General features: G+C 39.0%; 1 protein-coding gene across 1 annotated transcript; it reads left to right on the top strand.

The window, feature by feature from the left end:
* Positions 1–272: 272 nt before the first annotated feature.
* Positions 273–21,827, top strand: PWP1 (PWP1 homolog, endonuclein). The gene is made up of 15 exons (XM_024732207.1): positions 273–526; positions 2,597–2,655; positions 2,792–2,976; positions 4,536–4,621; positions 4,722–4,818; positions 7,274–7,384; positions 8,243–8,373; positions 9,009–9,070; positions 14,821–14,917; positions 15,586–15,647; positions 16,856–16,967; positions 18,661–18,751; positions 18,844–18,965; positions 20,559–20,664; positions 21,492–21,827. The coding sequence occupies exons 1-15, from the start codon at positions 455–457 to the stop codon at positions 21,599–21,601; spliced, it is 1,503 nt and encodes a 500-aa protein (XP_024587975.1). The 5' UTR covers positions 273–454; the 3' UTR covers positions 21,602–21,827.
* The last annotated feature ends 5,092 nt before the right edge of the window (positions 21,828–26,919 follow it).

The raw sequence follows: 26,919 nt of genomic DNA, 5'->3' as shown, positions 1-26,919 counted from the left end.
CATTTTGGAGAAAGCTTTAAAAATAAACCAAAAACCTCTACCATTTGTCAGCTTTTAGGCTATGGAGGCAAAATAAAGGTCGGTGGAAATTTGCCTCTGATCCCTACAGTTCCATTTTCACTTATTTAGTCATTGCTTCCACGAAGCCTGCACACACCGTCACAGGTGTCCTGTAGAGCCCATTCACATCATCCCACACAGCACAGTCCAGCCCACGTGGATTCCTCGCCCAGCTGCTTCAGCTTCCAGCCCTTGCTCCACCCCTTTTCCGTTTAGGCGCCTTCGATTGACGTCAGAAGCGGGCGCCGACGCCGCAGGGACCAGAGCCCCGCGCCTCTGCTCTGCCGAGGCGCCTTCTGGAGCCCGTTGGGGAGCGTGTGGACCCCAGCGCGGCGTGGCTTCGAGACCCGTTGGGGCCAAGTCTTTAGCTTGAGGCGTCGCTGCGCTGAGGACGATGAACCGCAGCCGCCAGGTGACGTGCGTGGCCTGGGTCCGCTGCGGCGTGGCCAAAGAGACGCCAGACAAGGTGAGGCCTGGTCGCTCCGAGGTAGGGGTAGCGGCCTCTTTGCAGCACCCTGAGTCAGCCCCACCTGGGGACCTGGACCCGGAACGCGCGGCCCTGGCGTGGCTGGTGGGACTGACGGGGTGAGGCCCGCTGTGGCCTGTTTGTCGTGATTAGGGCTGCGGCTCCGAGGGTCTAGGACTCCTGGGCCTGGTATCGGGGGCCCCGCCTCCTCACGGTCCCTTCCCCCAAGCCCAGCCCCACCCCCAGTTCGCAAACACGTGGACCTCACGGGCTGGAAGGGGGCGGGGTGTTGCTTGGAAGGGGAGCTCCCCCAGAGCCTTCCTGACGACACCACGTCGTCTCCCACCACCCCAGTGCGTTTCCAGGCATAAGGGGAAGAGGGGGCACGTATGGGAAACTCCACTTGCCACTCCTCCGCTCGGCGTTTAGAGGAATAAACTGGATGAAAGTTGTGGTGTAGAAAAGCTGGTATGGAGACCACGGTGTCGTGAGGCTGGGAGTTGAATTAGGAATTGCTCGCAGTAGTCCAAGTGAGATGTTGATGTGGCAGTGGGGATGCGAGGTAAACGCGACACGTCATGAAGGGAAAGCCTACAGGAGTGAGAGACTGAGTCTGTAGCAGAGAAGATTACTTAAGTTATTCAACAGATACTTACGAAGCGCTTTCTCTGTACTAGGCATTGTTCAGTGTCCTGGGATAGGCATGAACAAAACAGGAAAAGTCCCTGCCTTCGTGGAATTGATACGTGCATATATGATACTCTGTCAGTGGGAATAAATGCTATGAAACAAATAGGGACGGGAGAGTGTTTGTTTCAATGTTACTGAGCCAGTTTCACCAGGGCACAGACTGTTTTTTTCACCAGTTTCTTCAGTGTTTGGCTCACAGTAGGCATTCAGTGTGGTATATGTAGAATAGGTACAGGAAACCATCTCATATTAAAAATTATTGAAGGAGGTAAGAGTTGTTGTTTAAAAAGAACATACAGCCTTTCAAATACTTGAAGACAGTGATTTCCAAACATGTCTACACATTGGAACCACCTGTGGAGCTTAAAAAATACCAGCTCCCAAGTGTTGTGATTTAATTAGCCTCGAGTAGAGCCTGAAACTGTTAAAAGAGTCCCCCATGTGATTCTAATGTGCAGACAAATTTGGAACCATTGCTTGAAGACTTTATAGGAAGAAGAGATTGAATTTATTCTACAAAGTCCCAGAAAGGATAACTCAAATCAATAAGAGAAATTAGAAAACTAAGTATCTTTTGATTAAACTTAAGAACCTTTAGTTTCTGGAGCTAACAGTAAAATGTCATCACCCAAGAGGATTTCCACATTATTAAAGGCCTTTTAGCACAAACTGCATGATTGTTTGATTCATCATCTATCATCAGGTATCCCTACCATGGGCAGAAAACACAGTGACAAGGAGCTTACAGTTTAGCAGTGATGCGGGCGTCTTTAAAAGGTACTGAAGCATTGATTAGGTGAGTGAATGCCAGTTTGTAAGTAAAGAGAATGACTTCAGTTTTGAACAGGATGTCCAAGTGGAGAGTCTTACAGGCAATTGGAAAAATGGAACTACAGTATACAGGGCTAGAGAAGGGAAAGTTTGGAGTAATCTGTTCAGAGATGGTGGTTTTAGTCTTGAGAATGAATGAGCTTTGCAAGGAAGTGACAGCGTAATGAGTGAATACTTGGCAGGGATACCAGGGGAAAGAGCAGAGGACCAAGGCAAGGGTGGTTTGTTTAGGAGTATCCACAGGAAAAATGGGGAGAAGTGGCCAAGGAGTTGGGGTAAGTGGAAGAAAATGAGATGGGGTTTCATAGAAGCCAGTTTATACAAGTCTGTCTTTTTTGAAAAAGACTGGAGAGGTAGACTGAACATGATTTTTTTTTTAACAGTTTTAGGTGAGAAGGATCTTAATTTGTAAGGACCTGTGAAAACTCCATTTGACTTTTCATGTCTTTTGAAGCTATGTTTTATGTTAGTTTGTAAACTACTTTTAAATTCAAAGGCTTAAAATGATTTCCTTAAATATATCATAATGAAATGTTTGGTCTTTTATAGGTAGAGCTTAGTAAAGAAGAAGTGAAACGTCTCATTGCTGAAGCAAAGGAAAAATTACAGTAAGTTTTGGGATGTTGACGCCTGTAGTAAAGTCCAGATGAAATGTAAATCTTAAACGATGACGACAAGGCGGTCTTGTTATTGAACGGTGCCTTTTGGGTGATCTTTTTACTTTTTATTTTTTCATTGGCATAGAGAAGAAGGTGGCAGTGATGAAGAGGAGACAGGCAATCCTTCAGAAGATGGCATGCAGAGTGCCCGTACCCAGGCCCGACCTCAGGAGCCCCTGGAGGATGGCGACCCAGAGGATGACAGGACGCTGGATGATGATGAGCTGGCCGAGTATGCCTTAGATAAATATGATGAGGAAGGCGACCCAGGTTAGAATTCACCCACTTCTACTGGTTTTTAATCACAAACTCAGTGCGTTAGATCATGCTTCTAGTGTTCCACCAAAGCTTTACTCTGAGAATCTGTTGTCCTTTATGTCAGTCAAATAATCGGGCTCAAGGAAGACAGCATGTTTCCTAAACTGATTTAAAAAAATCAGTTCAGCCCTCTAAGATCTAAAAAACAGGGGGCTTCCCTGGTGGCGCAGTGGTTGAGAGTCCACCTGCCGATGCAGGGGACGCGGGTTCGTGCCCCGGTCCGGGAGGATCCCACATGCTGCGGAGCGGCTGGGCCTGTGAGCCATGGCCGCTGAGCCTGTGCGTCTGGAGCCTGTGCTCCGTGACGGGAGAGGCCACAGCAGTGAGAGGCCTGCGTACCGCAAAAAAAAAAAAAAAAAAGATTTAAAAAACAAAAAAATGTTAGTATGGTATGTTTTATTGCAAGTAGTGGTTATGATAATCTGTAATTCATTTTTCTTTACCTGCAATGAGAGAGGAATTATTACTTCCATTTTACAGAAGAGAAAACAGGCTTACAGAGATGAAATAACTTTGCCAGTATCATGCAGCTGGTGATTAATGGAGCTGAGGTTTGAACATTCTCTGGCTCTAAAGCCTTCATGCTTTTCAGTGTACTTCACTAGATGCAGGGGATAGTTTTTTCCATTGGACTCTGGGTTATGGGCCCCTCTGGGTTGGCTTCCATCCTACTAGGACAGAGGCCATGGGAATACAGAGAAAGAAGAGCTAACCAGCCTGGAGAAAAGCCATTCAGACACTACTCCCTGAAACTCTCTATACCCTGCAGAGTATTCACTCTGTCTTTCTCATCCAGTAGAAATTCCCCTCTCTGTTGCCTGTCAGATGTTTAAGATATATTAGCCCTGCCTCCTTAAAGTAGCTTCTCCTGAAAATTAAGAGCATCTTCCTTCTTCTGAGTTTCATGTTATTCGGGGTCTACTCTATGTCATCTTTGCAGACATGCCGTAAAAGAATGCCATAAGTTTGGTGAAAAGGGCATGTAGTATCCTCTCTTTCAGATTCATTAGGCAAGTTAGCATATCAGTGGTTATGAGACATCATGCAATAAAGAAACCTATTTAACTTTATGAGACTCATTATTTTTCAATTTTATTTGACCAAGCAACCCTTAATTCATTGTGTTGATACCAGTGTTTTAGGGACCTATTTATTTCCAGGTCTGCGAGGCCACCTCTCTGTAGCACTTTTGAATAATGATGACACAGAGCAAACTAGAGGATCTGAGTAGAGTTCTAACATTTTCTAAAAGGGAGTTTCTTGGTTTGATTTGATTCTTTTAATGGAAGATTGTGTATTCCAAGACTATCAGATGTGCATTCCAGGGCCAAATATAAATGGCTTTTAAACTCCTATTTATTATTATCCACTATTTCCTTTCCCAATTGTGGATGATCCAGTGTTAGTTATGAAATAGACGGTTGGATCTAAGTCTAAAGATGGGATGCCTTAGGAAAAATGCTTTTGTCAAAATGACTGTTTTATTCATTTTGTTTTATGAATTCTTACAGATACTGAAACTCTCGGTGAATCTCTTTTGGGTCTTACAGTCTATGGGAGTAATGATCAAGATCCTTATGTTACTCTGAAAGATACGGTAAATATCTATATGGCTTTTCTAATTATGCTCCTTAAGTGTTTGAAAAACCTTCCCAAATATCTGATTCTAGTCAGTGACTTTTTCTCTCTCCACTTAGGAGCAGTACGAACGTGAAGATTTCTTGATTAAGCCCAATGACAATCTCATAGTTTGTGGCAGAGCTGAACAGGACCAGTGCAATCTAGAGGTACATGGTAAGTGGGATACATCCCTTACTAAAAAGTTTTCTACTTAAGTGATACTAAAATAACCATCATAGTAACTATTATGGATTTCTAAGCACCAGATCCTTCTGTATTTCCTTTAAGTTGGTTACCTAGTTAAATCAGACTTCCTGGTTATTGTGCCTGGGCATGTGTAGTCCAATGTGTTAGTTTGGTACTTGACTTACGGAAATAGGTCACCTGAAAGGTTCTAACTGGGTTTTTTAAATCTTTTGTTTAAACATTTTTGCCAGTTTTTAACTTTTTCCCCTCAATGGAGAAAACCTGGAAGTAAAACTATTTTAAAATGCAAGAAAAAATTATAATCTCATTAGCGTGGGGTAACTTTTTACCCTGGCTCTTTACTCCAGTTTGCTTTCTGGCTGCTTTTTCTTTATGTGGCAAAGATTACACTCAATATAATTTATCCTGCTTTTTTTCAGAGTCATTTCAAATAGAACCCCTTTTGCAAAACATTTTATTCTTTTCATAAAACTTCAGCATAGAGGCCCACATTTTTCTTCAGAGACCAAAACATTTTGGTCACCTTTCTCGGTGCAGAGAATGTTTGCACTAAAGCCAGAGGTGAATACAGTTGAACCTTGAACAACACGGGGTTGAACTGCATAGATCCACTTATATGCAGACTTTTGTTAATAGTAAATACTACTGTACTACACGATGCGAGTTTGGTTGGGATACAGAGGGTGGACTATAAGTTATACAGGGATTTTCTACTGTGCAGAGGGTCAGCATCCCTAACTTCTGCATTGTTCAAGGGTCAGCTGTACTTTGAATCTGAAGTAGGCAATGATTTGAATTTTTCTTTTTTATTGGAATTCTTAAATCAGATATTTCTTAATGTTGGTATTTATTAATTCAACAAACATTAATGACTATTTTCTTAAAATAGACCTTTAAGATATCTGGAATATTCTGCCTCCATATTTTCCCTTTTTCTTTTTTTTGCCCCTTCCTGTGTGCACACGTCCTCGGACAGGTCCGTTCGTGCCCAGATACTCTCCTTCCCCAACACTCTTCTGTTCATCTGTCTTAAAATTTTGAAGCTTTAAAGAGATTAATAGGCTAATGCCTTTTCTTATAGGAAACACAGTTACACAGTTTGAAAATTAAAACTCTTGGGTTTAATGTTTTACTCCATTTTTTAGCTTGGATTTCTTCAAGACTGCCCTCAGGAAGCCTATCAGGCCATTTTTATTCCATGGCCCATTGTGATCTATTTATAAAGTCAAAAAGGCTTTAAATAGCAAATACGTCAATGTGAAGTTATTCTCCTAATTATCTTTGAACTATTTACATATTTCAAATGTAAACCATGATGATGGAATTTTTAAAAGACCAATTCTAGTTTCAAAAAATTGCAACTATTACGGTTTGTCATCGTTGATTTTTATGCATTCTTATTTGAGAATTTACTGTAGTCATTCCTTTGAATCTCGTGAGCCTTAGACAGGAGCTGAGAAGTTGAAGCAAAGCAGTTGTATTCGTACGTTGTTCTAGGTTAGGTCATTAATGATATATTTTACTTGGATTTGGTGTGAATCTCCAGATTACCTAGTGTATCTCTGTTCAAGAATAATTTCAAAATTGCACTCTAAATCAAATCTGAATAATAATCTGACATGGTTAAAAGAAGATTATTTTAAGGCATCATCATCATTTTTATTTAAAATGTAAGCTGAGTACATTGACTATAGTTGAGGTTCTTGCAGGGCCACAACCCAATCATTTTGAACACATTCTTATCATAACATGATGTGATAGAGCATTACATGGAATCTGCTGATCCCAAGATCTGTCCCAGATGCAGTGGTCTGAAGAATTTTTTAAAAATCCTTAGCTTATCTTAACATTGCTTCTTTCTAGTAAAAAACATATTGGGGGAAAATTCTGACTACTTGGGCTCTATTTTTATCAGTGTTTCATTATATAATTTTTAAAAGGCTTCTTGTTGATTTTAACAATAAATATTAAAGAAGCAATTTTTGACAGGCATTTAGACTTCTAAAATGAGTTATTTCTTTCCAGTGCTGATTTGTTCTTCTTTACTTATGACCAGATAGACCTTTAAAAGATAAAATAATAATGAAGTACTTCTTATGGAGACCTCGTTTGTTTTCTATAATTGGTGAACCAGAAGGTAGGACCATTTTAGCCGGGGAACATGCAGATGGAGTATTCAGGCAGATGTCAATTCTCTCTCAGTGTTCCTGTTCCCCTTTGGAGCACACCAGATGCTGGGAATATATTTGACATGAAAAAGTTTTGCCTAGCAATAAATACTTTGGAATGTCTTTAATGTCATAAAATATGTCTCACTTTAAGCAAGTGTCTCCCATAGGTTTAAAAGGGAGAATCTTTTCTTTTGAGTGGGATATGATTTCTTATTCTGATGTAATAAAGTCTCTTTTCCCAATCTTCTCAGTTTATAATCAAGAAGAAGATTCTTTTTATGTCCACCATGATATCCTGTTGTCTGCATACCCTTTGAGTGTGGAATGGCTGAATTTTGATCCTAGCCCGGATGATTCAACTGGTAATTAGAAAACTTGAGATTGCTCAATGGTTCTACTCCTATGTGTTTTTCCTAGCCACATAAGCTACCTATTTTGTATGAATGTTTTCATAATTATTGATGTTTTATGAAGTTAATGTTATTTTATGAAGTTATATAGTTCTCTAAACACAATCACTTAATTGTTTTGGGTCTGTGTGTCTCCAGACTTTGGACAGGCTAAGGAGGTTGCTGCTCCACTATAGGCAGAAGGACAGGGCCTGGAAGCTTTGGGTCTGCAGAACTGTGTGAAGGTCTCCTAAAAACCCAAACCTATAAACTGGCATGGTGTGTCTGATGTTACCAGCTAGAGTTTAGTGCATGACCCTTTTCAGAAAACATCAAGGTAAACCAAAATGAAGAAAGAATTGGACTCTCGTGTTAGTCCCTTTGGCCATAGCTGCACAGTACTAGTTGCCCCTGCATACTTCTTAACAAGGATAAAAACTGTTAATACTCATACCTTACATCTTGTTTGCAAAGCTTGTTCACATTCATGATCTAATCAAATCCTCATCCTCACAACAGTCTATGAAGGTAGGAAGGGTTTTCTCATTACGTAAGTGAGGACCCTGGGACCGGGAGGCCCTTGTTATTCAAATTGTGGTCTGAGGACGGCAGTACAACATTGCCATCACCTAGGAGCCAGTTAGAAATGCAGTTTTGGGGCCCCACCCAAGACCTGAAACTGAATCTGCATTTTAACAACATTCAGGTGGTGTACACACATATGAAAGTTTGAGAGAAGCTGCTCTAAGCCATGACTCAGTTAATCTGAAGTGTAATGTGTTTCATTAGGAGTTGTATTTTAAATCGTAAGTATATCATCTCCTCCTGTAGGAAATTACATTGCTGTGGGAAACATGACCCCCGTTATTGAAGTGTGGGACCTTGATATAGTGGACTCTTTGGAGCCAGTCTTTACACTTGGAAGTAAGCTATCAAAAAAGAAGAAAAAGAAAGGAAAGAAGGTAAACAAGCTAATACATATTTAAACTCTGATGACAAACAGGTTTGTGGGGCTGGGGACGGGGGATGGGAACATGCACTTTTTCAATTAGACACTTTTGGTGAAATAGGACAGGTAATTATGAAGTTACTCTAGTTTCTAGTTTTGAAAAGCCCATCCAAAGAAAAATTGACTTCTGATTATATAAAACCTCCACTGGCACGTTATCCATCCTTACACAAAACAAGTTACTCTTAAGGTTATGATCTTCCTTCATAGAGAGTAGCTATTCACACTAAAATGCTATTTTTGAACTTTTAAAATATTTCTATTTAGCCTTGAGTACGTTGAATTCTAAATATCCATGTATTCCTGTAGCTTTGAAAACTGTCAGGTTTTTGGTGGGGGAGAGATGGGTGGGGTGAGGATTGACTTGTAGAATTATAGCACCTAGGTTAAGAACTACTATAGTTTCTTCCCTGTAAAGAACATTTATCACGTCTCTCAAGTAAGAGGAGGAAGAGGTGTTTCTTTCCCTAGATATTTGGGCAAGTTTACTTAAAATCAAAATAAGGTTTAAAGAATCTTTCAAATTAATATACCAATTTTATTTGGGGGTGTACTTTAATACCAAAAGTAATTAAACAATTATTACAGAATTCCTCAGCAGATGGGCATACCGATGCTGTCCTTGACCTTTCTTGGAATAAGCTGATCAGGTAAAAAATACCATTTGCAGGACTGTTAAAGACGGTAACCAGCGTGATTTTACCTCCTGTCTACACTTATCTCTCTACATTACGAGTTTCACATCTTTGTGTCCATGTTTTATTTTCTTTTCCTGCAGTACAAGCTGCTGGAAGGCAGGAGCTCTGCTGTCTGTATCCTCGCACCCCCCAGCATCACCTGCCAGCTCTTCACTTAGTAGATGCTCATTACATGTTTGGGGACCAAGTGCCCTCCTCTCCAACACCACTGGGAAAAAGCAGTATGTACTGCAGTGCCAGTGGTGCAGTAGAATTGTTTCTTCAGGGAAGACATTTTTCTCACTTCATTTAGTTTTCACATCTCATCCACGTGTTCTTTATATATTTTTTTTTTTTTAACTGGTAAAATATATGTAACATTACCATTTTAACCACGTTTAGGTATACAGTTCATTGGACATTTTTGCACATTGTTGTGCAAAACGATTACCACCATTCAACTCCAGAACCTTTTCATCTTCCAGAACTGAAACTATATGCCCATTAAACAGTAACTCCCCATTTCCTGCTCCCCCCAGGCCCTAGTAACTACCGTTCTACTTTCTGTCTCTATGAGTTGATTCCTCCAGGTACCTCTTTTTTTTTTTTTTAACATCTTTATTGGAGTATAATTGCTTTACAATGGTGTGTTAGTTTCTGCTTTATAACAAAGTGAATCAGCTATACATATACATACATCCCCATATCTCCTCCCTCTTGCGTCTCCGTTATAAGTGGAATCATACAGTATTTGTCCTCTTGTGACTGGCTTACTTCACTTAGCAAAAGTTGTAGCATGTGGCAGTATTTCCTTCCTTTTTAAGGTTGAATAATATTCCATTGTACGTATATGCCGTATTTTGTTTATCCATCTGTTGATGGACACCTGGGTTGCTTCCACCTCTTGGCTTTTGTGAATAATGCTGCTGTTATTGACACAGATATAAATAACGTGGGTTTATGTGTATCTGTTAGAGTCCCTGCTTTCAGTTCTTTTGAATATATAGCCAAAAATGGAATTGCTGGATCTAATGGTAGTTCTATGTTTACCTTTTTGAGGAACCACCATACTGTTTTCTACAGCAATTGCACCATTTACCTCCCCTCCAGCAGTGCGCAAGGGTTCCAGTTTTTCCACATCCTCTCCATCACTTGATACCTTCTGTTTTTGTTATTGTTGTTTTCATAATAGCCATCCAAACAGGTGTGATGCAGTATCTCATTGCAGTTTTTTTATGTAAATTTATTTTTAATTTTTATTTATTTATTAGTTTTGGCTGTGTTGGGTCTTCGTTGCTGCACGTGGGCTTTCTCTGGTTGCCGCGAGCAGGGGCTACTCTTCGTTGTGGTGCGCAGGCTTCTCACTGCGGTGGCTTCTCTTGTTGCGGAGCATGGGCTCTAGAGTGTGCGGGCTTCAGTAGATGTGGCGCGTGGGCTCAGTAGTTGTGGCTCGTGGGCTCTAGAGCGCCGGCTGAGGAGTTGTGGCGCACGGGCTTAGTTGCTCCACAGCATGTGGGATCTTCCCGGACTAGGGCTTGAATCCGTGTCCCCTGCATTGGCAGGCGGATTCTTAACCACTGCGCCACCAGGGAAGCCCTCATTGCAGTTTTGATTTGCATTTCCTTAATGATTAGTGCTGTTGATCATCTTTTCAAGTACTTATTGGCCATTTTTATATATTCTTTGGAGAAATGTCTATCCAAGTCTTTTTGTCCATTTTTCAATTGGTTGTTTGGTTTTTTGTTGTTGAGTTATGTGAGTTCTTTATATATTCTGAATGTTAATCTCTTACGAGATTTATGATTTGCCAATATTTTCCCCTATTCGATTGGTTGCCTTTAACTCTATTGAAGTGTCCTTTGATGCACAGAAGTTTTTCATTTTGATGTAGTACAGTTCGTTTTTACTTTTGTTGCCTGTGCTTTTAATATTATAGCCAAGAAATCATTGCCAAATCCATTGTCATGAAGATTTTCCCCTAAAAGTTTTATAGTTTTAGCTCTTAAGTTTAAGTCTTTGATCTATTTTGAGTTAATTTTTCTATACTGTGTAAGGTAAGGGTTCACCTTAATTCTTTTGCATGTCATCCACATATTTTTCATACTTATCCTTAAACAACAATTACTGCAAAGGGGCCATTTTCCTAATAGTGTAGTTGGTTTGAGGGGCTGCTAAGGCAAGGGAGGTAAGCATTAGGTTGAGTACAGCTTACTTAAGGGGAGTAAGAACAAACTGGATTACCCAGGGCACTTTTTTTTAAAGCATTTCTATTACACTGGACACTTTATAATTATGAGCATTCTAAGGAAGATCCCAGAGTGCTGGCTTAACTGAAGGATATCCTATCTTGTTTGTGTTCAGACCTCTTCAGAGTTACGACTATTTGGGGAAATGGACCTGAGAAAGTTGTTTAGGTTAGTATTTCCCAAACATAGCTGCAAATCAGAAACTTCTGGGTAACCCTTTAAGGTACAAGTTCCCAGTCTCTAATCCCCCAAGATTGAGTCAGTTGTTCTGGAGCAGGGGCCCAAGAATCTGTTGGTGTTTTTGTTATTATTTTCAAAGCTTCCCCAGATCAGCAAGATCCTCTTGCTGCCAGGCTACAGGCAGTTGTTTGGGTTTTGCTTGAATTGGCCCTGATCCTGACGAATGGAGAGATAAATAAGAGATATAATAATGAGTGTACCATGCTTTTAGAAACCCAATTTTATATATAAATTCTTATATAGCAACTGTTACTTTGAGCAACTGAAAGTTCTTTCTAATGGAACAACCTCTCGTCAGTATTCCACCTGACTCATCAATTCCTTTCCCCAGCCACAATTCCCTGCTTCCATTTAGACCCTTATCAGCACCTGTACTCCCTTCCGTCCCCATCTGCACTCACATCTCTCTGACTTCAGTGCCACAGATTTCTTTGCTCCTTCACTCTCCTTTCTCAATCTTATTTTAGATCTTCGTTCTCCTTTCCCCTTTCTTTACTGAAAAGGTGCAGTATGCTTTAAAACATGTCCCATACTCTGGTGCACAGAGTTCAGGATTATGGTGAGGAATAACATGTTGACCTTGTTACTGCTGGGGCCCTTAGTTTCTAGTAAAATCCTCCCAGGAAAAAAAAAATGCATGTTCTCTGCTAATTCATACTCTTGTTGGAGTGCTCTTCTTGCGGTTGTGGTGTTCAGAAGTTTTGTTTTTGTTTTTTTCGCCTCATACAATAAGAACTTTAATGTGGGAGGAATCTCAGATATTTTTGGAATGCCTGGGATGAAAAATGTACTGTGGAATTTTAACTTTCTGCTGTTGGGAGACATAGAATATAAATAAACTAGTTACTGGGAATTTAAATTAATATTTAATTTATAAAATGCTAAGGACTTAAAACATTGTGACCTGTATGTGGGACTTAATGGTAGAAAAAAGCTAGCATGACCTGAATATACATGATCCTCCTAAGAGACCTTGCATATATCACTGAAATGTGAGTTACAAAACTGAAAGTAGTTTGTATAATGGAAGTAATTTATTGAGGAAATAATATCTGAAAATGAGTCCATCAGCATTTTATTTTAACAGTATATTGGTTTTCTGAACAAAAACATTACTGTCACTAATGGCCTAATTTTGTTTTGAGCCATGTTAAAGTTCGATGTGAATGAGCTTTCAATTTCAGGAGTATCTGTAGTTTTAGGAGGCAGCTAACATTTATCGAGGGCCTGCTATGTCCCAGTTACTCAGCCAGGTTCTTGCATAGCAGCTCTTTGAGGTTGGTTGTTTCATTCTCGTTGGCAGGCAAGTGGCAGCACCAAGACTCCATTTCAGGTTTTCTGGGCCCTAAAGCCTGTGTTCCACTGTAGAACTACATTATTAGCGCTTGATCCCTAAGAGGTAGACATATTGGGTTTTTTCTGTTAATAGCATTTAATGCTCTTTTTTAAGGACGAAAAAAAAACAGTTGAGATGTAATTCATAATATATGACCTAGCAAGTACACATCATAAAATCCACTCTTTTAAAGTATATAATTCAGTAGTCTTCAGTATATTCACAAGGTTATGCAGCCGTCACCACTGTCTAATTCCATAACATTTTCATCAGTCCAAAAGCCATGCCATACCCATTAGCAGTCACTCCTCGTTCTCCTGTCCCTCCAGCCCCTGGTAGCTACTCATATGCTTCCTGTCTCTGTGGATTTGCCTATTCTGGACATTTCCTAGAAATGGAATCATATAATACATGGCCATATGTATCTGGCTTCTGTTACTTAGCATAATGTTTTCAAGGTCCATCCATGTTGCAGCGTATATCAGTACCTCATTTTCTATTGCTCAATAATATTCTCTTGTATGGATATACCACATTTTGTGTATCCATTCACCAGTTAATGGACATTTAGTTTGTTTTGGCCTATTATGAATAATGCTGCTGTGAACATCCATGAACAAGTTTTTGCATGGACATATGTTTTCATTTTCTTGGATACATACCTAAGAGTTTAATTGCTAGGTCATGTGGTAGTGTCTCTACCATTTACATTCCCACCAGCAATGTAGGGGGGTTCCAGTTTCTCTACATCTTGCTAGCCCTTGTCTATCTTTTTCATTATAGAGATCCTGTATGAAGTGGTAACCCATTTTTTTGATTTTCATTTCCCTAATGACTAATGGTGTTGAGCATCTTTTCACATGCTCATTGGCCATTTGTATATCTTCTTTGGAGAAATGTCTGTTCAGATCCTTTGCCCATCTTCTGTTTGGGTTTGTCTTTTTATTTTTTGGTTGAGAGTTCTTTATGTATTCTAGATACAAGCACTTTATCACATATATGATTTACAAACATTTTCTCCTGTGGGTTGTTTTTTCTCTTTCTTGGTAGTCTTACTTGCAACACAAAAGTTTTCTTGCTGATGATATCCAGTATATTTCTTTTGTTTTTGCTTTTGGTGTCATATCTAAGACCATTGCCTAACCCATTGTCATGAAGATTTATACCTGGGGTATTTTGGGGGTTTTTTGAGTGCTTTAGAGTTTTAGCTGTTATGTTTAGTAGACCTGTGATCTATTTTGAATCCCTTTTTGTGTATAGTGTGAGGTGGGGCTCTATCTTCATTTTTTTGCTGTAGAATATCCAGTTGACCCTGAGTCATTTGTTGAAGATACTGGTTTTTTCCCCATTGAACAAAGAATACTCTTGGCACCCTTGTCAAAAACCAGTGAACATAGAACATAAATTTGAGGGTTTAATTCTGGACTTTTCTGTTCTGTATGTCTGTCCTATGCCAGTACCACATTGTTACGATTACTGTTGTTTTTCAGTCAGTTTTGAAATCAGGAACTGAACTTTTCAACTTGCTCTCCTTTTTTCAAGATTATTTTGACTAGTCTGGGTTCCTTGCATTTCCATATCAATTTTTAAAACCATCATTCAGTTTTCTGCAAAAGGGTCAGCTGGGATTGTGGTTGAATCTATAAATCAGTCTGTAGTTGGCAATATTTCTGTCTTAATGTTAAGCCTTCCAGTCCGTGAGCATGAAATGACCTTCCATTAATTTAGATACTCTTTAATTTCCTTCAACAATCTTTGTTTTCAGTATATTAAAAATCTTTTCTTTTGTTAAATTTATTCCTAAGTATTTTATTCTTTTTGATGGTATTGTAAATGGAATTCTTACATGTAATCCTCTTGATTTTTAAAAGGTTACCTGATTTGTTTCCTCCCTTTCTCAGAAATGTGCTGGCCAGTGCATCAGCTGATAACACTGTTATTCTGTGGGATATGTCCTTGGGGAAACCAGCAGCCAGCCTTGCCGTACATACAGACAAGGTATGGTGATTTAATGGATAAAAGGGATTCTAAAAAATCTGAGACATATATTGACTACAAATAATCCCAAACATTTATATATGGCTTTTTGTGAATTACAAAGTGCTTTGACATGCTATCTCACTGGATCCTTCACAGAGCCCTTTGTGATAGTTATAATTACCCACCTGAGAGATGCAAAAATGGGTGCAGAAAGGTGAAGTGACTAGGAACATTAGTGCTTTGCAGCATTTTTACAGAGGCTCCTAAAAAGGGATGAAGGGGTATCAGTCACCAAATGGGGTTAAAGAATTTAACAGATGTTACTACAGAACCCAGGGATCTAATGTGCTGATGTACATTGTGAAACTTCCGGAACGTGTGGAGTTGTCCAGTAGGTTTGACAGCTCCCGTTTTTTCTTCTGATTATAGTTTAGCATGAGGGACATAGGTACACTGCCAAGCACAATTTGGGTAGTGCTGCATTGTGTCTCTTAAGTGTCAGCCTTTATTCGGAAGTATGTTTTGTCCTTTTGATTATGCAGTACATTTACGTTTCTTTAAATAGTACTACATTTCAAAGGGAAAAACCTGTAGAAACTCTGCCAAATTGAATTTCAACAAGTATAAGGCAGTTTTACCAAACCAAAACAAACATTGATCTATTCATTTATGTTTCTTCTTTTTAGGTCCAGACTCTCCAGTTTCATCCATTTGAAGCACAGACTCTGATTTCTGGATCATATGATAAGTAAGAAAGCATTTCAGGAATTACTGCTGTCGTTTTTATCCTCTTGAACTAATTCAGAAAGTGTCACTTGAAGCTCAGGTAGAATTTATTACTGAGGCTTCTGTGTGTTTAAATTTGTAGGAGTACTTATTTGTCCTTTCAACTTGATCCTTTCAATCTGCAAGGGAATATGGTTCTGTTATAATGTAGTTCCTAACTAGCAACTACTTTGATTTTTTTAGAGGGTGTATGAGTTAGACATTGCTGTGAAATAAGCCATCCCAAAATTCAGTGACTTAAAGCAGTGAACATTTATTTCTTATCACCTGCAGGGTTGAGCTAATCGAGGCTAGATTCAACTGGTAGCTCTGCTAATCTTGGCTTGTTCAGGCTGGGCCCGGAGACCTGGCTCTCCTCCTCGTGTTTCACATCTTCCTGGGACCAGCGGGCTGGCCCACACGTGTTGGTCAGGAGTACAAGCAGAGACACCAAGGCCTCTTAAGACCTGGGCTCAGACCTAATACACGTCTGTCTTACTCTTGGCCAAAATAGACATCACATGGAGTGGGAAATGAACTCTGCCTTTAGGGGAGGAACTGTCAAATCACTGACAGAGGGCATGGATGTAGGGAGAGGTGAAGAATTGGGACCACTATGGTCAACCACAGGGGGGTTTCCAGTCATATGTGTGCTTTTTACAGATTGGGTCTGAAGGTAGGAGAGGTAGCTAGTAGAAACAGAAACCAACTTGCAGTCTTTATTTTGATTCCTTACCCTTTTGAAGAGTCGTATATTTACATTTTTTAGTTGGGATTCATGCAAAAATTGCAAGTCTATTTATCAGTTCCCCCAACACAGTAGCCTGCTTGTAAAGAGTAAATGTGGCTCTGAGCACTACTGGGGAAGGGGAAATTAGAAATTGTCCCATTCTTTTGGAAATAGAGAGGATTCATCTTGGAAGTAGAGGATTCAGTCTGGGGGAGGTCAAGGCCACTGTGACATCCAGAGCTACCAGTGTCTTCATGTGACAGGACCAGAGTCCACCAATTAGTAAAAATCAACTCTTCTACTTTTAGATGAGTTGACTTTTCTACTTAAAATAGGCTTTAAATAATTGGATCTTGATTTCATGGTGTTGTTTTATTACCATTTCATTAAAAATAAACTAAAACATACAGGAAAATTGAACTCTTAAGACCAAAACCCTAACTTTGTCTGAACACGTCCAGGTCGGTGGCTTTGTATGACTGCCGAAGTCCAGAGGAAAGCCATCGAATGTGGCGATTCAGTGGGCAGATCGAGAGAGTGACTTGGAATCACTTTTCACCTTGTCATTTTTTGGTAAGAGTGTGCATATCACTGTTCGTTTATCAGGTTATTAATGACTTTTTTTCTTTACTTCCATTGTAGAGAGAATCTCTGAAAAGCTTTTTCTGTATTAACAGTGTGAAGTATTTGGGTTTGGGTTTTCTTTAAAAACAAAAAGATATTTTTAATAAGAGAACAGTGGATTTGCCACAAAAAGACAGTAAACATGTAAATGATTTTGCTAATTTCCAATCATTCCAAAGTGTCACATTTTATTAGTTGTAATTAGTTGATCATTTTAAAATTACTTTGAAATACTAAGCATGACTAATATTCTTTTTATGTTTTTTAATGGTTAAAGCAGTCCAAAAAAAAATTCCTTTATTTATATGTTAGTACTTAAATGGAGCTCCAGTGATGCAAATGCTAGCCTATTTAATATAGCACTTAATATACCACCATCTCCCAGATGGAAAGTTTACGATCATTTTGTAAATACCCTTAATATCTGTAGGGTAACAGTTTTCCACGTAGGATCCAAAGATGCCACTGACATTTCAATCCATGGAAAAATAAAATCCCAGCTTTTATCCAGAAGGGAAGATTAATTAGAGAAATTGTGATACATCCATATATTGCCTAATTTTCCTAAAGCAAATACGTAATGCTTTGTAAATGAGGAAAGGAATTCTTTAAAAAACAACTTTCTTAAAATACGTGAACAATTTTAAAAAGTTTCCTGCACTTGTGGGAACATTTAATCTCCTCTGTGTGGAGTTGCATGCAGTTCCCAGCTGAGCTCCCTTAAGCCAGATTTCACCTTACAGTTACCAGGAGTGAAGTCCCCGTTATATTTGAATGTTGTACTGTACTTTGGCTCTCAGCAGGCAGGCACACATATTTCCTGAGGTTATTTGCTAACAAATGGTTATCAGTACTAAATTCACAAATATTTAGGGAAATGGAAAGTAATCAAAATGGCTTACCTCTTTCCAGTCTCAAAGGATGGGATCTCCCTCTTCTGTTGTTATACCCATCTGCAGCTCCACCTTCAAGACTGCATCAGTTGTCCTTTTTTCCCCTCCCTTTTTCCTGTCCTGGCTATTGCCCTTGGCCTGTATATAGGCTCAAGTTTCTGTCTCCTGTCCTTGACTAGGTCTCTTAATTCCTTGAAAATTTTCTCTTCCTTTCTTCAAAGTGGAACTGTGTAATCTGCCTTTCAGTCCTTATCTGATTAAATCTCTTTGCCAGAATATTGACAGCATTGTCACTCCTTTCTTCAGAACCCCTCTTTCCTTGGCTTCTTTAACGTTGTTATTCCCTCCTCCCTCTTTGATTCTTACTTCTGTGAGCTCCTCCTCAGCCTCCGCCGTAAGTGGCTGTGCTCTCCAGGTCTCTGTCCTCAACGCAGTGCTCCCGGGGTGTATCCCCTCTGTTCTCCATGGATGTAACTTCTGCCTCTGCGCTTCCATATCTCTGCAGTCTGTATCACTACCACAGCTTCATACTCATATCCAACTGCCTAACAGACATGTCAGCTAAACTAGTCCTTGTAAGAACCAACTCAGCTTACCCACAAGTAAATTCTTTATGTCCATGTTAATTTGTAATAAGCTCTTCAGGTAAGTCAGGTACACAGCTGATTTTCACAATGATTTATACTGTTTACCCATTGCTAAATTTTATTGTCATGGAATATTACCTTGCCATCTTTTGCCCTTTCCAGGCCAGTACAGATGACGGCTTTGTATATAATTTGGATGCACGTTCAGATAAGCCAATTTTTACACTTAACGCACACAATGATGAAATTTCTGGTGAGCAAGAATACTGTTTCTTTCGTCTCTATTAACCTATGATGAAGTAAATTTATTTCAAAGTGAGAGTCTCTGAACTTATCTTCGTCTAGGTCTTGATCTAAGTAGTCAAATCAAGGGCTGTCTTGTGACTGCATCAGCGGACAAGTATGTGAAGATCTGGGACATATTAGGAGATAGGCCAAGCCTAGTTCACTCTAGGGACATGAAAATGGTAAGAATATCCCTGGGCATCTTGGTTTTTTTGTTTCTGATCTGTCGTTTGTCTTTCTCTAGGAATCACTGCACTAAAGAATATGGATTTGTTGGGAGGTTAATTTGGGGCTTAGTCAAATTTGTGGAAGTTTTATAACTTAGGACAGTTTGGGGAGAAATCAATGACTAGCTGGTTCCTTTTCCAACTCACATGATTAACAGTTGCTGGGGAAAACAAAGATGATGAGGGGGTGGTTTTCAAGGACACAAGTGGAATGGCCACTTTTTTTTTAACTTTTTATTTTATATTGGAGTACAGTTGATTAACAATGTTAGTTTCAGGTATACAGTAAAGTGATTCAGTTATACATACACATGTATCTGTTCTTTTTCAAATTCTTTTCCCATTTAGGTTGTTACATAATACTGAGCAGAGTTCCCTGTGCTATACAGTAGGTTCTTGTTGGTTATCCATATTAAATATAGCACTGTGTACATGTCAACCCAAATTCCCTAACTATCCCTCTCCCCCTTTCCCCCCAGGTAACCGTAAGTTCCACAATTTTTTAACCTTAAAATCAGAAATCTTGAACCTTTATAGGGCACCATAGTGGTTGAGGTCAGTTTATCACCTACTTCTTTGTATAACTAGTTCTTACTACACTGGTTACTACATAGTAGCAAGAGTTTTAGAAGTAACTGGAATTCAATAATTCATTCATCAAATATTTATTGAGCATATACTGTATGCCAGGCACTAAATTATAAAAATTAAATTGCAGACATAGAACACTGCACCCAACTGTTTAAAATTGTATATAAATATTTGTGGAAAGGCAGGTTACAGAGCAGTTTTTATAGCATCATTCCATGCATATATTTAAATACTTACGTCTTTGAATGCTGTGGAAAGGCAGGTTACAGAGCAGTTTTTATAGCATCATTCCATGCATATATTTAAATACTTACGTCTTTGAATGCTGTGGAAAGGCAGGTTACAGAGCAGTTTTTATAGCATCATTCCATGCATATATTTAAATACTTACGTCTTTGAATGCTGTGGAAAGGCAGGTTACAGAGCAGTTTTTATAGCATCATTCCATGCATATATTTAAATACTTACGTCTTTGAATGCTTCTATTTAAATCTAGAAGACCCTGTCCCAAAACATGAACAGCTGGTCATCTCAGAGTGATTTTTATACTTTTTTGTATTTTCTATGATGCAAATGTTATCTAGTAATAAGGTTAAAAATTTTAAATGATTGAATAATGACATCTGGTATCAGCATCATTATGGGAATATTTAGCAGATTAGATTAATTAGGAAATCCCTATTAGAATGACAGTGGAGATGAGAGACCTGAGTGGTCAAAGCATACACCTGTCCTCCCAGAATGTCCATCATGCTGAACTTGTCCAGCTTTGTATTATAGAGATAGATAGCCCTTCCAACTTGACTGTGAACTACCTTTGCAAGAGCCTTGAAAGAGATTCTGGTGAGTTGGTTTCGAGTAACCATTCCAATCATAGGTTCTTGTAGACAGGAGTAGGGATCAAGATTAGAGCTTTCTGGAAAGACTGAAATCACTGACTTTGTATTCTCTTCTCAGGGAGTTCTCTTCTGTTCTTCCTGTTGCCCTGATTTACCCTTTATTTATGCTTTTGGAGGTCAGAAAGAAGGGCTTCGGGTCTGGGATATAAGCACAATCTCTTCAGGTAAGAATCTTAATTTCCTGCTTTTTCTGGATGAGTTCTATAAGAGCTAAAGTAGTAGAATCTGTGGCTTGAATACATTAAGGAGATAACAAAGGTGGATCCAGTGTTCATCCTCTAGTACAGTCTGCTTAGGAAACAGATAAGGTCAAATTGTAATTTGGAAATGTTCATGTTCACAAATAAATTTGTCTTCACACTTTAAATGTAGATAATTTTTAAATATCTTTATGACAAAATTTGAATTTTAAAAACGAAAGATTTTATTGGAAAGCTGGAAGGATATATATAGTGTGGTCTCAAAGAATGGCCCTCCTCTTCCCAGTTCCCAGTGTGAATAAATCTGCCTTTTTTCAACTACTTCCTAGAAAATCCAGCTTTCCTGAAGGGGCCACTCTGTTCCCTTCTATTACTTACTGATTCTTCCCTCCACTGGGGTCCTAAATCCACAAAATTCTATTCTGATCATGATACAGAGAAAGATGAAGGTAGGAAACAATCAGAAGTACAATAAGGGAAGGATAGAGTCACTGTTATAAGGGCTTGGACATCGGTTATCAAGGTGGATTTGATAAATCCAGGACAAGGCAAAGAAAGTATTAAAAAAAGGACCCATTTAAAACATAGTTAAAACTTCAGAACATTATCTTGGACTTTTGAGCTGGTTACTTACCCATTTATAAAAGTGCTAAATATATATTTTTCAAAACAAAATCTCCACTACAGGGTAGAGAACCTCATTGCTCATGTCTACATTTTAGTCTCTTTTTATATTATAGGTTCTTAGTTTTCTGATCTGGTAGCTTCTTAACCATTTATTTATGTTTCAGTAAATGAAGCATTTGGAAGACGAGAGAGGCTTGTTCTCAGCAATACAAGAAATTCATCTGTTAGTGGCCCTTTTGGGAGCAGGAGCTCAGCAACACCAATGGAGTCTTAATGAAGAGCATACAGTTTCCTGTTTTATTTACCCTAACTCAGTTTTTTAAAGCTGGCCTAAAGATGTTCCCTGCTGCAGCCATCAAAAAGACTGAAACAAAATTGCCAGACATTCCTCTCTGCAGCTGTGGTGGCAGCACAAACAGGGCTGGTCTTTGTGCATGTGGTATATAGGGCTCCACTTGCATTTCTTGAAAGGGATAATAAAAAAGGTTTTTTAAAAATAATTCCTTAAGTATGCCATCTGTCACAGGTAGTCTAGGTTTGTAAAATAAGTAGTACTTCATAGAATTTTAAAAGAGGAAAATCCTCTAATCTTAAAAGATGGGTAAACCCAGGCCTGGAAAAGTGGTAATTAGGCCAAGATTGCACAGTAGACTATGAGCACAGGCAGGTCCCTCTGGGACTACACTTTCCTGACCAGCTGTTCTCCAATTAGTGCTCATGACTTAGAAATGTTCTTAGTGCTGCTCTCCTAAAAGTGGCATATGCCTTTTTTTGTCCATAGCATAGTATTCAGTGTTACCAAACAAAAGAGGCATTACGTAATGATAGTCCAACAAGAGGATATAACATTTTTCAATAAATATTCAGGTACCCTTATGTTGGGTGAATAAATAAAGCAAATGGTAAAAGAGCTAAAAGGAGAAGTAGCAATACAATTACTAGTAGGAGACTTTAGTACCCTACTTTCCCCAATGGGTAGCTCATTCAGACAGAAAATAAGGAAACATCAGCCTTAAATGACACATTAGACCAGATGGACTCAGCAGACATATATAGAATATTCCACCCAAAGCAAGAGAATACACATTCTTCTCAAGCACACATGGAATATTCTCCAGGACAGATCATATGTTATACCACAAATATGAGTCTCAATAAATTTAAGAAGACTAAAATCATATAAAGCATCTTTTCTAACTACAGTTATGAAATTAGACATAAGTTACAAGAAGAAAATTGGAAAATTTCACAAATATGTGAGGATTAAACAACATCCTATTGAACAACTAATGTGTCAAAGAAATCAAAAGAACAATGGAAATACAACATACCATAATTTATGGGATGCAGCAAGGGTAGTTCTAAGAGGAAAGTTCTTAGCAATGCCTACCATCAAGAAACAAAGATTTCAAACAAATGACCTCACTTTACACCTCAAGGAACTAGAAAAAGAACAAAGCCCAAAGTTAGTAAACAGAAGGAAAAAGATCAGCATGGAAATAAATGGAATAGAGGCTAAAAAGACAATAGAAAAGATCAATGAAACCAAGAGCTACTTTTTGAAAAGATAAAACTGACAAACCTTTTGCTTGACTCAGTAAGGGAAAAAAAAAAGAGATGAGGACTTAAAATCAGAACTGAAAGGGGAAATGTTATACCTCAATACCCCAGAAATACAAAGGATCATAAGAGACTACTATGAGCCCTGTACATCAACAAATTGGACAACTACCAAGACTGAATCATGAAGAAATAGAAAATCTGAACACACCAATTACTAGTAAGAATGTTGAGTCAGTAACCAAAACCCTTCCAGTAAAGTCCAGGACCAGATGTCTTCAATGGTGAATTATACCAAAGTTAATACCAATCCTCAAACTCTTCCAAAAAATATAAGTGGAGGGAATACTTCCAAACTCATTTTAGAAGGCCAGCATTACCCTGATACCAAAACCAGACAAGGATGCCCCAAGAAAAGAAAATTAAAGGCCAATATCCCTGATAAATATAGATGTGAAAGTCCACAAAATATCAATATTAGCAAACTGGATTCAACAATACATTAAAAGGATCATACACCATGACTGAGTCAGATTTACCCCAAGGATGCAAGAATGGTTCAACATCTGCAAATCAATTAATATGATACACCACATTAACCAAAAAAAAAAAAAAAAAAGGGCAAAACTCACAGGATCATCCAATAGATGCAAAAAAAATCATTTGACAAATTCAGCATCAATTTATGGTAAAAACAGGGTGGGTATAGAGGAAATGTACCTCAACATAATGAATGATATATATGACAAGCCCACAGCTAACATCATATTCAGTGGTGAAAAGCTGAAAGCTTTTCGTCTAAGATCAGGAACAAGACAAGGATGCCGCCACTCACCACTTTTATTCAACGTAGTATTGGAAGCCCCTAGCCAGGGCAATCAGGAAAAATAAAAATCCAAATCAGAAAGCAGTAAAATTGTCACTGTTTGTGGATGACATAATATGTACAGAAAACTCTAAAGACTCTATTAAAAAAATTAGAACTAATAAATTCAGTAAAGTTGCAGGATACAAAATCAATACACAGAAATCTGTTGCATTTCTATACACCAATAACCAACTATCAGAAAAAAAAGAAAGCCATGCCATTTACAATTGCATCAAAAAGAATAAACTACCTAGGAATAAATTTAATGAGGAGGTGAAAGACCTATACAGTGCAAAGTAAGACACTGATGAGAGAAACTGAAGACAAATAAGTGGAAAGATATTCAGTGCTTGTGGAGGAGATGAATACAGTTAAATAAATAATCCTGTAATTTGTGGGGAACCACAAAAGATCCTGAATAGCCAAAGAAATCTTGAGAAAGAACAAAGCTAAAAGCACATGCTTCTTGATTTCAAACTATATTACATAGCTATAGTAATCAAAACAGTATGATACTGGCATAAAAACAGATACAGATCAATGGAATAAACAGCCCAGAAATAAACCCACGCATATGGTTAATTTACAACACAGGACCAAGAACATACAATGGGAAAAGGGCAGTCTCTCTTCAATAAATGGTGTCGGGAAACAACCACTATCTCACACCATACACAAAAATTAGATTAAAGACTTGACTAGTAGACCTGAGACCATAAAACTCTTAGAAGAAAACATACACAGTAATTTCCTTGACATTGGTCTTAGCAATAATTTTTTTGGATCTGACAAAAAGCAAAGGGAACAAAAGTAAAAAACAAGTGGGGCTACATCAAACTAAAAAGCACCTAAACAGCAGAAGAAACCAACAAAATGAAATGAAGAGGCAATCTACAGAATGGGAGCAAATATTTGCAAATTATATATCTGCTAAGGGGTTAAGATCCAAAATGTATAAAGAACTCATATAACTCAACAGCAAAATCACCCAGTTTAAATATGGAGAGAGGATATGAAAAGACTTTTTTCCAAAGAAGACATACAGAAGCCACAGGTACATGAAAAGGTACTGATCATTACTAATCATCAGGTAAATGCAAGTCAAAACTACATCAGATGTCACCTCACCTGCTGGAATAGCTATTAATCAAAGAGACAAGAAATAATATGTTGGCAAAGATCTGGAAAGAAGGGAACCCTTGTGCGCTGTTAGTGGGAGTGTAAATTGGTGCAGCTACTATGGAAAATGGATGGACGTTCCTCAAAAAATTAAAAATAGCACTAACTTATGATCCAGCAATTCTACTTCTAGGTATTCATTTGAAGGAAATGAAAACACTAAAACAGATACATGAACCACCAGTGTTCACTGCAGCATTACTTAAATAGCCAAGACGTGGAAACAACCCAAGTGTCTGTCAATGGATGAATAAAGAAAATGTGGGGACTTACCTGGTGGTGCAGTGGTTAAGAATCCACCTGCCAGGTTTCCCTGGTGGCGCAGTGGTTGAGAGTCTGCCTGCCGATGCAGGGGACGTGGGTTCGATCCCTGGTCCAGAAAGATCCCACATGCAGCGGAGCAACTAAGCCCGTGTGCCACAACTACTGAGCCTGTGCTAGAGCCCACACGCCTAGAGCCTGTGCTCTGCAACAAGAGAAACCACCGCAGTGAGAAGCCCGCACACCACAACAAAGAGTAGCACCCACTTGCTGCAACTAGAGAAACCCTGCGCATAGCATTGAAGACCCAACAGCAAAAAATAAAAAAAAATTTTTAAATGTGGTACACACACACAATGAATCATAAAAAAGAAGGAAATCTTGCCACTTGTGACAGCATGGATATCCCTTGAGGGCATTATGCTAAGTAAGTCAGAGAAAGACAAATATTGAACTGTATGATCTCACTTCTGTGTGGAATCCAAAACAAAAACCCCACTACCACCCAAGCTCATAGCTATAGAGAACAGACTGGTGGTTGCCAGAGGTGGGGAGAGTGGGTGAAATGGGTAAAGGGGGTCAAAAGGTATAAACTTCCAACTATAAAATTAAGTCCTGGGGATGTAATGTATAGCATGGTGACTATAGTTAATAATACTGAATTATGTATTTGAAAGTTGCTAAGAGTAAATTTTTAAAGTTCTCATCACAAAAATTTGTGTGAAGTGATGTTGACTTATTGTAATCATTTCACAATATATACAAAATCTAATCATTATGTTGTACACCTGAAACTAATGTTATATGTCAGTTATATCTCAATTTTTTTAAAAAAGGAGAGAATGGGGGCTTCCCTGGTGGCGCAGCGGTTGGGAGTCCGCCTGCCGATGCAGGGGACACAGGTTCGTGCCCCAGTCCAGGAGGATCCCACATGCCGCGGAGCGGCTGGTCCAGTGAGCCATGGCCGCTGGGCCTGTGTGTCCGGAGCCTGTGCTCTGCAACAGGAGAGGCCACAACAGTGAGCGTCCCGTGTACTGCAAAAAAAAAAGAGAGAGAAAATGTAAAACAGAAAGTAAAGATGTGCCCCCTCAGGCAAAAGACAAAATATATCTTTTAATTGCCTCTGTCATAGCCGAAGTATATCACTTCTACCAAATGTTCTATTTCTCCTAACACAACTTCCTCTCCTCCTTTGTTACATGAGTTAAATATAACAAAAAGAAATGCTATGACTATATTAAAAGCAAAGTAGTGACTCATAAGTATGGTTTCCTAGAACTCTGTGGTAGGTTAATTGGGAGTACTCTCTGAAACAAGACCTGTAAGGAAAGAGGGATGCAGAATTATGTGCAGGGATAAGCTGAACTGATAGGAACTTTCCACAGATGTCCCATTCAGATCTCTAACCCTAAAGCTGAGATGACCCTCCACAGAAGTCCTAAACTGAGGCACTGTCACTGAGCCTTTACCCGTACACCAACCAGTCATTTGGTTTAGATTGCGTGCAGGAATGAGCAGGCACTGTCTCCCTGGGCAAGGCAACTGCCATAAGCTGAGAGCCATCTCCAGAGAAGAATTCAGCTGTGAGCAGTCATAGGCCAGCACCTCTGGAAAGAGCTTGTTACTTGTGAAAGGGATTCTGGGTGGTTCATCCCAGCATCCACTACACAGTTCAACATCTATTTCCACAAATGCCAGACTAAGAAATACAGATCATAGAAAAT

This window comes from Neophocaena asiaeorientalis, unplaced genomic scaffold (assembly GCF_003031525.2).
Source record: "Neophocaena asiaeorientalis asiaeorientalis breed wild unplaced genomic scaffold, Neophocaena_asiaeorientalis_V1.1 scaffold418, whole genome shotgun sequence".
NCBI lineage: Eukaryota > Metazoa > Chordata > Mammalia > Artiodactyla > Phocoenidae > Neophocaena > Neophocaena asiaeorientalis.
Note: the sequence above shows the minus strand (reverse complement) of the source record. Positions and strands in the feature narration are given on the sequence as shown.